The sequence below is a fragment of the Thunnus maccoyii genome, chromosome 7 (assembly GCF_910596095.1).
Source record: "Thunnus maccoyii chromosome 7, fThuMac1.1, whole genome shotgun sequence".
Lineage (NCBI taxonomy): Eukaryota > Metazoa > Chordata > Actinopteri > Scombriformes > Scombridae > Thunnus > Thunnus maccoyii.
Window position 1 is genome coordinate 10,428,821 of NC_056539.1, and position 11,836 is coordinate 10,440,656.

Consider the following 11,836-nt stretch of genomic DNA (forward strand, 5'->3'; position numbering starts at 1 on the left):
CGTATGATGATATTACATCTTTTTTCTCTTAGAAGTACTAAAAATCACGTTACAATAAATATCGATGAGAAAGATATGCATTTCTCATTTGCAGTCAGACAGTTTCACTTAATGATCTTAAGGTTTTGGTGAACCTATTTTTAAAAGTCATGATTTCCTGCAAACTACAATTCTCACAAAATTCAAAGGGACGATAGCAGCCAGCCGCGCATGCGCAAACAATGCGGCTCACACGTGGGTATCGGAGGTCTATGCGTCCATCCTGCCTGTCAGTCTGCAGACCTCAAACTACCTTCAGTCCATTCAAGAGGAGAAGAAGTTTATCAGGACGTCAGAGGTGAGCGGCATCTCAACTTTTTCATCATATACAAAGAGTCTGAACTGCTGAAGCAAACTTTACTAGCTAGCTACCTGCTAACTCTGGCACCTTTTAGCCGCTTTAGCGTCCACGCAACAATTAAATGACACAAAACATGAAAATTGTCCCAAGTGTGAGCAAACAAAGATAAAAACCCCGAGCATTGTTTCGCTATCGTCTTATGTTACCTGGTATCACTTTTTAAACAACATATTAACAACTTGTATCCTCCATGTTGTTTTTATACTGTAGACAAGCAGCTTGACATAGTCACGTTATAAACAATGCTAGTTAAAAGGTGTGTGCACGCGCCTGTGCGTGTGTGTGTGTGATGGAGTCTGCTTCATGTGGTTAAGGACTAACAGAAAGCTCCTGACCGTGCAGTGTGTGACCTGCAACATGCACACAATCAGTGTCCCAGTTGTCGGGAGGCTGTGTGTGTGTCTGTGTGTGTGTGTGTGTGTGTGTGTCAAAGGTTACTTTTGGGGACAAATTTCAGACTTAGGACCAGTTAATTGGGACGGCTTGTCCAATTGGGGACAAAAGCCAAGTCCCCAATTGGGAAAAGCTCATTTTTGGGTCAGTTGTTATGTTTAAGGTAAGTCTCAAGGAAATTAATGTAAGTCTATGTAATGTCCCCAAAAGTGACCATGATCTGATATATGTGTGTGTGTGTGTTTAGTATTTGAATGAGTTCATCTCAGACTTACCTTTATCTTTAAATGAGCTGTAACATCAGCACTGTTTAGAATATGAACCCTCTGCAGCACAAGTTGTTTACTGACAGTCTGCTGTGAAGGTGTTTGATCAACATATGAACAGTTTGCTTTGAGAATGATGTTACATGACAGAAGCAGTGATAATATGTGGGTTTCTGTTTTGATATGAGAAATTTTACGTATTTTGAGTAAAAAATCTATCAACAGAAATCAGTTTGATTTACCATGAGACAACCGCACCATATGCACTATATGCACATGCTTCAAAACATTTCCTTGATTTAATGTTATGGTCTGAACACCTTAGACCTTTAGAAAGGTCTGCTGTCATGAGAGGCCTGCTATCTATTATTGACCTGGACTGACCTGGAGGCAAAGTTCAGCCTCAGTGAGATGTGAGTGTATGTGAGTCCTTACTTATCATTGATCATAAGTATTGACCTTTGGCCTCTGATTTAGTGATCTGTTACATCAGAATATGCAATTAGTAATACAGAGTAAATCAATTTCATTGATAACTGATGCCCACCATTCATCATCTGTGACATTCTGTGATTGATTTTATTAATGGAGGTCCCTCAGTTTTTGACCTGAATCAATTTTTCTGTCTCTCCATCAGTCATGGCTGTGGTGAGGTTCTACAGTAATGAAGGCGTGAAGGGGCGGGGCTTACAGCGGGCAGCCAAGCTCTACCCTGAGCTGTCAATCACAACTGAGCTGTGCTACAATGTGGAGCTGACAGGTGAGCGTGTAACAGCTTCAATGAACAAAGATGCCAATGCTGTGGACAGCAAAGTAAATGTTCAAATGCCTGACATATATGTTATGAAGCCTTCAGAGTTTTCTTTATTCCATTCATTCTGTTCCCTCTGTTCTTTCTTCCTGCTCTCTGCTACAGGCTGTGAAAGTCTGAGTACTGAACAGAAGGAGGTTCTCCTCTGGTTGTTTCGTCCACCACTGCAGGCAGAGCAGCTGTCCGAGAAGCCAAACCTCACAGAGGGTAGCGGGGAGAAACTGGTGGAGATCGGACCCAGGTACGACTGCACCCTTGCAGTCTGATAAATGACCTGCAACACATCCTGCGGATCTGCTTCTGTCCCATAAAGGGCTTAATGCTCTTTATTATCCTGAAGATATTTTAAAATTGATCAAACTGAGCGAGAGTTATAGTCAGATTCAGCATGTGTTGAAAATTTGAAATGGGTTGTTTGTCATTAACTAAACACTGGAACGAAATGTGCATGATTTCTGAAATGTGGGAAATGAACCGGCAATATAGTAAAGGTGGTAAAGGTGCAGTAGTTATATTTATAAAGGAGATGCACAGATCCTTATAGCTGCAAGATTAACAACAAAAGAGTCTGAATCTTCATTAGCAGCCCCTAGAAGCTACAGTGTCCATTACTGACCAAAAGAAGCAAATTTCAGCATTATTTTAATGACTTTTGCACACAGAGAGCCTTATCATTAGTAGGAATAAAAATGTAAAGTTTGACATGATGTTGGTGCTTGGAGAAAGTTCATTAAGTGACCAAAGAGGGTTTGTCCTCTGCATATCAGATATTAATTAGCTGCAAATAGAGCCAAAAATGAGGATTTACAGATATACAAAATCCAGTCTGAAGAATAGTCAAACTGGCATTCAAGTAATGGTCCATCTGTACAGATATATCAATACTTCCCATACTGTCAGTATTGGCATGTCTGCATGCTGTGCAGGGCATTTACAGTTATCTATGGCTGCTTATTGCAGCTCCCACAATGATGTTCACTGTTCACCCTAGAAGATAATATGGAGACATTTTATGATGATGACTGTGGGCAGAAATAATCTGCAATCTTATGAATTCCATCAGTCAAAAAATAACTATGGTATCATTTTATATAATTAATAACTTCAAGTAATAGGTTTAATTTATGTTGTCGCTGTTCTACCCTTCAGGTTGAACTTCTCCACTGCTTGGTCCACTAATGCTGTGTCCATCTGCCAGAGCTCCGGCCTCACTAATGTCACCCGAGTCGAGCTGTCTCGCAGGTTTCTAATCAAGGTTTGCACATAGAGAAATAATTTTGTAGCGCACTGACTCATGATTGTTTTTCACTTTATGTCCCGCTTCTGATATGATCTGTCCCTCTCTCCTCCAGCCCAAGAACGAAGGGAGCGGGAACAAGCTCAACGGAGATTCAAAGAAGCTGATTGAGTGTCTTTATGACAGTATGACTGAGTGCATCTACCAACATCCCATCACCTCCTTCACTGTGGAGACCAAACCGCAGCCGGTGTTTGAGGTGGACATCTTGGGGAAGGGTCGCAAGGCCTTGGAGACTGCAAATGATGATCTGGGTAAGACTCCCTTTACCCTTTTTAGATTAATAGAGATTCTCTTTGCATATTTCGGCCCCTGCCTCTCTCAATCTTTTCTCTGACTTTTGTCACTTGTACAATAAGAGACTCAGTCTTTCATGTACTGTAACCTTTCTCTCTTTTCTTTATACCTCTTTTCAGTCTTGCTGCTATCTGTGAGTACATTATGTCTGCTGGTGGAGGTAATAATGTCACATGACGCATGACATTATTACTTAGCTGGTTAAAGTCACAGGACGGCAATGATGCTGCTGATTATCTTGCACGTGCATGTGTGTGCTTGTGCCTTTTTTTTTTCTTAAAACACAGACAACTAGAAAAAAGCAGAATTTGCTGCTTAATTAAGAATTACTTTGTTAAACTTTTCACTTTCTACCACCCCAATGTACCAAAACTACAGTCCATTTCATTTGTATGCATGTGCGATGGCTATTCAGCAGCTGTGGTTATTCATGGACTGTCCCTCTCTTTATACAAACAGGTTTTAAACTGTTCACTGCGACAGAATGTGGTGTGCTGTGCGTGTTTATGTTCATGGTCTGCTTGTTCACTTCTGCCTAGCCTTATTAATATTCACAAGCTGCTCAAGTAGATGAAAATAATTTCAGCACATACTTTGCAGGCGCTCCCATACTCAACTGCTGAATTGGGCATATAATTAAAACGGGCCTATCTGAAGTTTCCTGATGCCATAGCTGCTCAGTTTCCTCCCCTAGAGATTGATTTATTTTTCACTATTTTTGCTTCCTCGGTTGAGTGAAACATGGTGGTTAATAGAAGGGAGACAAATTATTATAGGTGACATGACATCATATTAAAGCAGCACTTTAATCCTTTATTATTTATCCGTAGATAAACCAATAAGGTGTAAAGTAGTTTTTGAATTTCTGTTCTCTTGAAGCATGCATGATCTTTGTGAGTGTTGTCTACGGTGCTTTTTAAAAGAACAGATTATACAAAAAATGTACGTGTGTGATGCAGTTTGTTTCCTTCCTGCGTTGTGGTTGTTTTTATGGTATTCAAGCGCTCATGTGTATGTTGTGATCGACGCAGGTCTGGCATTTGACTGTTGGGATCTGGACTACTACACATCAATGTTCCAGAGGATTAAAAGGAACCCCACCAGTGTGGAGTGTTTTGACCTGGCCCAGTCCAACAGGTGGGTTTGTCTGCCGTGAGCAGATTAGCAGAACAGTTTTTATGTAGTTGTCATGCCTGGCTGTTTTTTTCTTTTAATTCTCCAATGCTTTCCTTTTTACTCCGGTGTCCCAGTGAGCACAGTCGTCACTGGTTCTTCCGGGGGCGAATGGTGATCGACGGGCAGGAGCAGGAGGAGACACTTTTCAGCCTCATAATGGACACCCAGCGGCAAAGCAACCAGAACAACGTCATCAAGTTCTGCGACAACAGCAGGTAGCGGAGTGGAAACGGCAACCACACAAGCTGTGTGTGTCTGAATGTTTCACACTGACTCAGTGTGATGTGTGTTTGTGTGTCCAGTGGTATCAAAGGAATGGAGCTGGAGTGTGTTTACCCAAGAGATGCATCCCAGGCCAGTCCATATGAGACGCGGCACTCACTACGACACGTCATCTTCACCGCAGAGACACACAACTTTCCAACTGGTCAGAACACACAAAACAATTCTCATGTGCAACATAACTGTCCTTTTTCTTCATGTTTTCTCTTCCAAAAAATAATCTCCCATCACATCCAACCTGACCTCCAGGCGTAGCTCCGTTCAGTGGCGCCACCACAGGGACAGGAGGTCGCATCAGGGATGTGCAGAGTGCTGGACAGGGAGGCCACGTCATTGCCGGCACTGCAGGATACTGCTTCGGCAACCTGCACATACCAGGTCTGTAAAACGGTATGTTTTCTTCAATTTCAAACGCCCTTCATAGAAATAGTTTTTGGCATCAACATGTCTTTTCTCCAGGTTACGATCTCCCCTGGGAGTCTGAAGGAGAAGGCTGGGAGTATCCTTCCAGCTTCGCTCCTCCACTGCAGGTGGCCATCGAGGCCAGTGATGGTGCCTCAGACTACGGCAACAAGTTTGGAGAACCTGTTCTGTCAGGTAGGGAAGCCTACAGTAGATCTAGTGAAGTGTACCTAGAAACTGTAAGAAAGGGATGCAACTAAAATATTGTCTACATTATTAATTAATCAATTGATTTATTATTTGATTAATGGATAGATCATAATTTACGATAATTTAGGATAAGAATAATGTCACATTTTTTTCTGAAATAACCAGAGCTGATGTGTGATGTTAAGATGTTTCCATAGTCTGATTAGTTGCCAAAAGACAAAGTCAGAGAACATAAAACAGAAAGCATTTGTGAAACTAAACAGGAAATGTTTGGTTTTCTACTTGTTAATAACTAAAACAACAATCAGTAACGATCATTTGTTATAATAGATTTCCTATCAGTCAATAGGTTCATTGATTGATAATTGTTTCAGCACTGCCCTAACATTTGTACTAATTCCCTCCTCTAGGTTTTGCTCGTTCCTTCGGCATGCGGCTGGCTAACGGTGAGCGGCGAGAGTGGATTAAGCCGATCATGTTCAGCGGCGGTCTCGGGTCTATTGAAGATACACATATAAAGAAAGACCAGCCAGAGACCGGTAATGTTTTAACTTACTGTTTGAAATGAGTTTAATCAACACGGAAGATATATTTACACATATCGATCGATGACTCACAACATCCCTCTGCTCCTCTGCTGCACTTGTCAATCAGGAATGGAAGTGGTGAAGATCGGAGGGCCGGTGTACAGAATTGGCGTGGGAGGAGGAGCAGCCTCCTCTGTACAAGTACGGCCGTTAAATCACACTGAGAATAGCAGTGACCCCAATATGTGCAGAAATGTCAGAGTGTTTGAAAACATTTTGGCTTGCAGGTCCAGGGGGACAACTCCAGCGACAGGGATCTGGGTGCAGTGCAGAGAGGAGATGCTGAGATGGAGCAGAAGATGAATCGCGCTCTGAGGGCGTGCCTGGAAAGAAGTGGCGGGAACCCAATCTGCAGTATACATGATCAGGGAGCTGGAGGAAACGGTACGAAACATAAGCTTTATTTCAGGAGTTACTACATGTAAAGCTTAGATGATGAGACAAAAGCATTGAATCATGTTTTCTTCTGCAGGTAATGTTCTTAAGGAGCTCAGTGAGCCAGCAGGTGCCGTAATCTACTGCAGCAGATTCAAGGTGATCAGCACATGAGTACAGCTACACTTACAAAGACACAAGTAACGTTTTCTGCCTGAAAACCATTTCATCCGGTTTCATGTGTATAAGAATAACACCCCTTTGATTCTGCTATTTCTCATTTTATTTCACTCTTTCCTGCGTCTTTGTTGTAGAAAGGTGACCCCACGTTGAGCGTGCTGGAGCTGTGGGGGGCAGAGTACCAGGAGAGTAACGCCCTGCTGCTCCGCCCATCAGACAGGTCTTTCCTGGAGAGAGTGTGTCAAAGGGAGAAGTGTCCCGTTGACTTTGTGGGAAACATCACAGGAGACGGCAAGGTGCGTTTTCAGCTGGGATCAAGTCAATAAATGCACATCCACTCTCCTAATCAATCTGCTGTAATGAAGTCATGGGTCATAAGGCTGTACAACAAATAGATTCCAGATTAGTGTCATTGGGTTTACTTGAATCTCGTCTCTCCCACAGATTGTGCTGGTGGATGATGAGGGAGACAGCGGTGATCAGGCCAGCAGGGGATGCTGTCCTGTAGACCTGCAGCTAGAGTGGGTTCTGGGGAAGATGCCGCAGAAGGAGTTTAAGATGGAGCGGCTGACCCCGACCCATCAGCCACTGGCTCTTCCTGCTGCGCTGACAGTCAAAGAGGCCCTGGACAGAGTTTTACGTTTGCCTGCTGTGGCGTCTAAACGCTACCTGACCAACAAGGTCTGTGTTTTATCTTTGCATGTAAATCTTTGTTGTATACCATCTCTGTATTTAGAAGCGATTGTGCAGACACTTTGTGACTCTCCATGCCTTCGCTCCCTCACTCCCATCAGGTGGACCGGTCTGTGACTGGGTTGGTAGCCCAGCAACAGTGCGTCGGCCCTCTTCACACCCCATTGGCGGACGTGGCTGTTGTTGCTCTGTCACCGTTCAGCCTAGAGGGAGCAGCGACGGCCATCGGAGAGCAGCCAATTAAAGGCCTGGTCTGTCCTGCAGCGGGGGCTCGCATGGCTGTGGGAGAAGCTCTGACCAATCTGGTATTTGCCAGAGTCACAGCTCTGAAGGTGAGCGGATGATGAAGGAGGATGAAGAGGGGGGGGAGTAACTCCCACAAAATAATTGATGGCACAAAATCAAAATGGATGATGATGGTCCCTTTCTATTGATACTGCACTTGTTTGTCCAAATAATCTCAGAAATAGTAAACATTTCAGATGATTTGTTTTACCCTTTAAAATAAATATCCAGGCTATTGCTAACAGTCCTGGCTGTGTGTTTCAGGATGTGAAGTGTAGTGGTAACTGGATGTGGGCTGCCAAGCTGCCGGGTGAGGGAGCATGTCTGTGGGAGGCCTGCAAAGCCATGTGTAAGGTCATGGGTCAGCTGGGAGTGGCCATCGATGGGGGCAAGGACTCTCTAAGTATGGCCGCTAGAGTGGGGAAAGAGACGGTCAAAGCTCCAGGTACTCTCACTGTGTGTGTGTGTGTGCGTGTGTGTGTGTGCGTGTGTGCACTTAAGCTTTAACTCTGCTTCTGTTTTAGGGGCTCTGGTTATCTCTGCATATGTTGTTTGTCCTGACATCACTGCCACCGTGACGCCTGACCTCGAAGATCCAGATGGCAAAGGTATTACACACACACACACATAATCAATAAAGAACATGTGTCTGATTGTCTGTGATTCATAGTTTTGAATAATTAATAATGGCAGAAATACACCACCAGAGAATTTGAAATATCGTCATGGTCCACTGCGTTTTTTTAAATCCACCTCTCACACAGACTACACACACTTTCTTTCCCTAACACACACACATACAGCAACAGACGGACTGCTTCTGACCCTTTGTCCTCTGTCTGCAGGCGTGTTGTTGTGGGTTCCTCTGAGTCCAGGCCATCATCGTCTCGGAGGCTCAGCCCTGGCTCAGTGCTACAGTCAGCTGGGAGATTGCTCTCCTGACCTGGACCAGCCTCAACTATTGACTGCCTGCTTCAACGCCACACAGACACTCATACACGGTCAGATTACACTTGAAGGCAAAGTACTTCCTGCCACAGAAGGAAAAAAAAGTTTAGGATTGTTTACTGTGATTCAGTCTGCATGCAAACTTTTCTTTTTAACTTTATATCGATCATCCATTCGTTTGTAATCCTCTCATTGTAAACACAGCCTTTTACTGTGATGACACAGCCACCTAGTGGTTTTGTTGTGAATATATTTTTTGCGTTTGCTGAGTAACAAAAATAACTTCAAATAGTACCTTTTTTTTTTTTTAAAGAATTGTTATACTTAAAGTTGGTGAATCAGTTCAAATTGGATATTAGAATTTAAAGTAGATTATAAAGAAATTTTGCTTGATGTGTGTGGAAAGAGAGGAGAGTGGCATTAGGATATTTTTTTCTGTTTTCTCAGATCATCTGCTGAGTGCAGGACATGACATCAGCGATGGAGGTCTCATTTCCTGCCTGCTAGAGATGGCGTTTGCTGGAAACCGTGGGATTGATGTGGAGTTGTCATCTCAAGGAGCTGGAGGTTAGTGAGCTGATGCATCACTTGGTTTGATTTACTTGTAATTGACACGTAAAAGCCATAAACTGTGTAGCTTAGGAGTACAAACTTACGCAGTGTTTTTGCTGCCTCTGTTGTCTACGCAGTCATGGAGCTGTTGTTCAGCGAGGAGCTGGGTTTGGTTCTGGAGGTATCCGAGTCTGATGTAGAAACAGTGTGTCAGAGATACAGCGATGCAGGCGTGCTGTGCCATCGTATCGGCAGAACGTGCGGCTTCGGACCAGAGGCTACAGTGAGACATCGACTTCAGCGTGAACTGTATCTTAAGAGTTTTAATTTCATCTGTGATATCATTGTTTTCCATTTCGCTCGCTTGTCTTTAAGGTCAGTGTTCAAGTGGACGGACAGGAAGTACTAAGAGAACCGCTGCCTAAACTCAGAGCATTATGGGAGGACACCAGTTTCCAGCTGGAGCGCCTGCAGGCCAATGAGCTCTGTGTTAAACAGGAGGAGGAAGGGTTAGCCAGGAGGACACAGCCCTACTTCAAACTGACCTTTGACCCCTCTGACATGCCCAGCATCAGGCAGCTCAGTAAGACTAAACGTACTCTAAGACTTAAGTGGATTCTAGAGCTGCAAGTTAGTCAGTCATGTTTTGATTAATTACTTTAAATGTTAAGTTTACAATTCAGTATACAAATACTTGAAACGTTAATTTGATGAATGTATTAAATGTTTATCAGTTATCAAAATTGCCCTTGAATTATTTTCAGTTAGTTGCAAATCTGTGATTTGTGTTTTTCTTCCAGCTGCAGGGCAGCCTCGTGTAGCTGTGGTCAGAGAGGAGGGCAGTAACGGAGACCGAGAGATGTCTGTGTCTCTGTTTATGGCGGGCTTTGAGGTATATAATCAGAGCTTTATTAACTGGATATATGTTGACCTAAGCTATGTTGTTGATGTGCATGATTCCAGTCTATATCTGTTTGTAGGTGTGGGATGTCACCATGCAGGACCTGTGCTCTGGTTCTTTAACCCTGGAGCCTTTCAAAGCAGTTGTGTTTGTCGGAGGATTCAGCTACGCAGACGTGCTGGGATCAGCTAAAGGCATATAAACACACACACACACACATACAAACTCAAAGTCCACTTGGAGATACATATTCTTCTTATGTAACACCATTTGTCTTTCATAAAAGGTTGGGCTGCTACTGTTGCTTATAACCCCAAGGCCAAGGCTGAATTTGATCGCTTCCGGCAGCGGGACAACACACTGAGTCTGGGTGTGTGCAATGGCTGCCAGCTGCTCGCCCTGCTGGGCTGGGTGGGAGAGGGCCAGGACGGAGGAGGTAAGAGGAGAAGCAGAGAAGACGAAAGAGAAAAGTGCTTATAATACTTCTACTACTACTACTACTACTATTAATAATAAGAATAAAAGGGAAAATAAATATGTAAATGATCACAGACAGGACCTTTTGCAGTGATTAGTGATTTTAAAATCCGTCATAATTTTGCTGTTATTTTTTCCCTATTTTTCTCCCAGCATCTGAAGTGGTGCTGACCCACAATAAGTCTGGCAGGTTTGAGTCACGATTTGTCAGCGTTGGGATCCAGGCGTCCCCATCCGTCTGGCTCCAAGGCATGGAGGGCTCAGCTCTTGGAGTCTGGGTTGCACATGGCGAAGGTACAGTCAAAATCAAGGCAAAACTGTTGTAGAGTCGGTCATGTTATAGTGTAACAAATGTTAGACTAACTGATGTCTGTAGTTGTTTGGCACCAGTACTGCTGATAACCATCAGATTTGAACAATAACCTGAGTGGCTGTAAATTAATGCTTTGAATAATAATTGAGCACAAAAAAGTAACTCTATGTGAAACTTGCACAACCACGACTCATCCTGCTGATTCTTATGTCACAGATCAGTATGTTCTGTAATCGACAGCTGTGTTTCATATTGATTTTTCCCCTAACTGCTTTCCTTCAGGTCTGATGCAGTTCCGTAGCTCGCAGGCCCAGGACCAGATTATTTCTGGTGGGCTCGCCCCCCTCCGTTACCTTGACGATCAGGGTCATCCCACTGAAGAGTACCCTCTCAACCCTAATGGTTCCCCGCAGGGCATAGCGGGGCTCTGCTCCAAGGATGGCAGACACCTGGCCATGATGCCCCACCCGGAGCGCTGCACCCTGGGCTGGCAGTGGCCCTGGGCCCCGAGGGACTTCAGACCTTCTCTCACTCCCTCACCCTGGCTCCACATGTTCAAGAATGCAGCTGCCTGGTGCAGCAACACAAACTGATAATACTGTTTACATGTTTCTGGTGCTGTCAAACAAGTATCGCTGTATTTGTTGTTGTGTGTTTGTCAGAACGTTACATAATCCTCTAATACACCTTTTTACTCACTATGGTACTTGTACTTGGTCAGTTTGCATTGTTACTGATGCCTGCGATACTTTATGTCTTTGAGACTTTGTGAATTAACTTTATATACATTCCATTGGTTTCAATCTGGCAATCACGGTTTATTTTACAGAACTATTGTGCACCAATCAGATGTGCTGACATCAGTGTTGCCTTAAAAATACCAAATCCTGATTTGTTCTCTATGTATCACTTGTTGAATGATTTGTTTGAGTCCTGCTGAAACTTTGGAAACTGAACTTGCTAATAAATGAAATAATACAAGATTTAAGAA

At 43.6% G+C, this 11,836-nt stretch overlaps 1 protein-coding gene across 1 annotated transcript; it reads left to right on the top strand.

The window, feature by feature from the left end:
- The first annotated feature begins 195 nt into the window (after positions 1-195).
- pfas (phosphoribosylformylglycinamidine synthase) lies at positions 196-11,828 on the top strand. The gene is made up of 28 exons (XM_042416202.1): positions 196-337; positions 1,697-1,819; positions 1,976-2,111; positions 3,020-3,125; positions 3,223-3,421; positions 4,496-4,601; positions 4,715-4,855; positions 4,943-5,067; positions 5,172-5,300; positions 5,382-5,519; positions 5,945-6,073; positions 6,189-6,262; positions 6,349-6,505; positions 6,594-6,655; positions 6,811-6,972; positions 7,121-7,357; positions 7,471-7,701; positions 7,919-8,099; positions 8,179-8,262; positions 8,500-8,655; positions 9,050-9,169; positions 9,292-9,437; positions 9,530-9,737; positions 9,955-10,046; positions 10,135-10,249; positions 10,342-10,491; positions 10,686-10,826; positions 11,128-11,828. The coding sequence occupies exons 1-28, from the start codon at positions 211-213 to the stop codon at positions 11,436-11,438; spliced, it is 4,086 nt and encodes a 1,361-aa protein (XP_042272136.1). The 5' UTR covers positions 196-210; the 3' UTR covers positions 11,439-11,828.
- Positions 11,829-11,836: the final 8 nt, after the last annotated feature.

Bases quoted from the DNA above. Each gene is read 5' to 3' on its own strand.
- pfas (XM_042416202.1), top strand. From the start codon at position 211: ATGCGCAAACAATGCGGCTCACACGTGGGTATCGGAGGTCTATGCGTC. The intron at 2,112-3,019 runs GTACGACTGCAC...TCTACCCTTCAG, and splicing joins CTGGTGGAGATCGGACCCAG to GTTGAACTTCTCCACTGCTT. The intron at 10,827-11,127 runs GTACAGTCAAAA...GCTTTCCTTCAG, and splicing joins CTGGGTTGCACATGGCGAAG to GTCTGATGCAGTTCCGTAGC.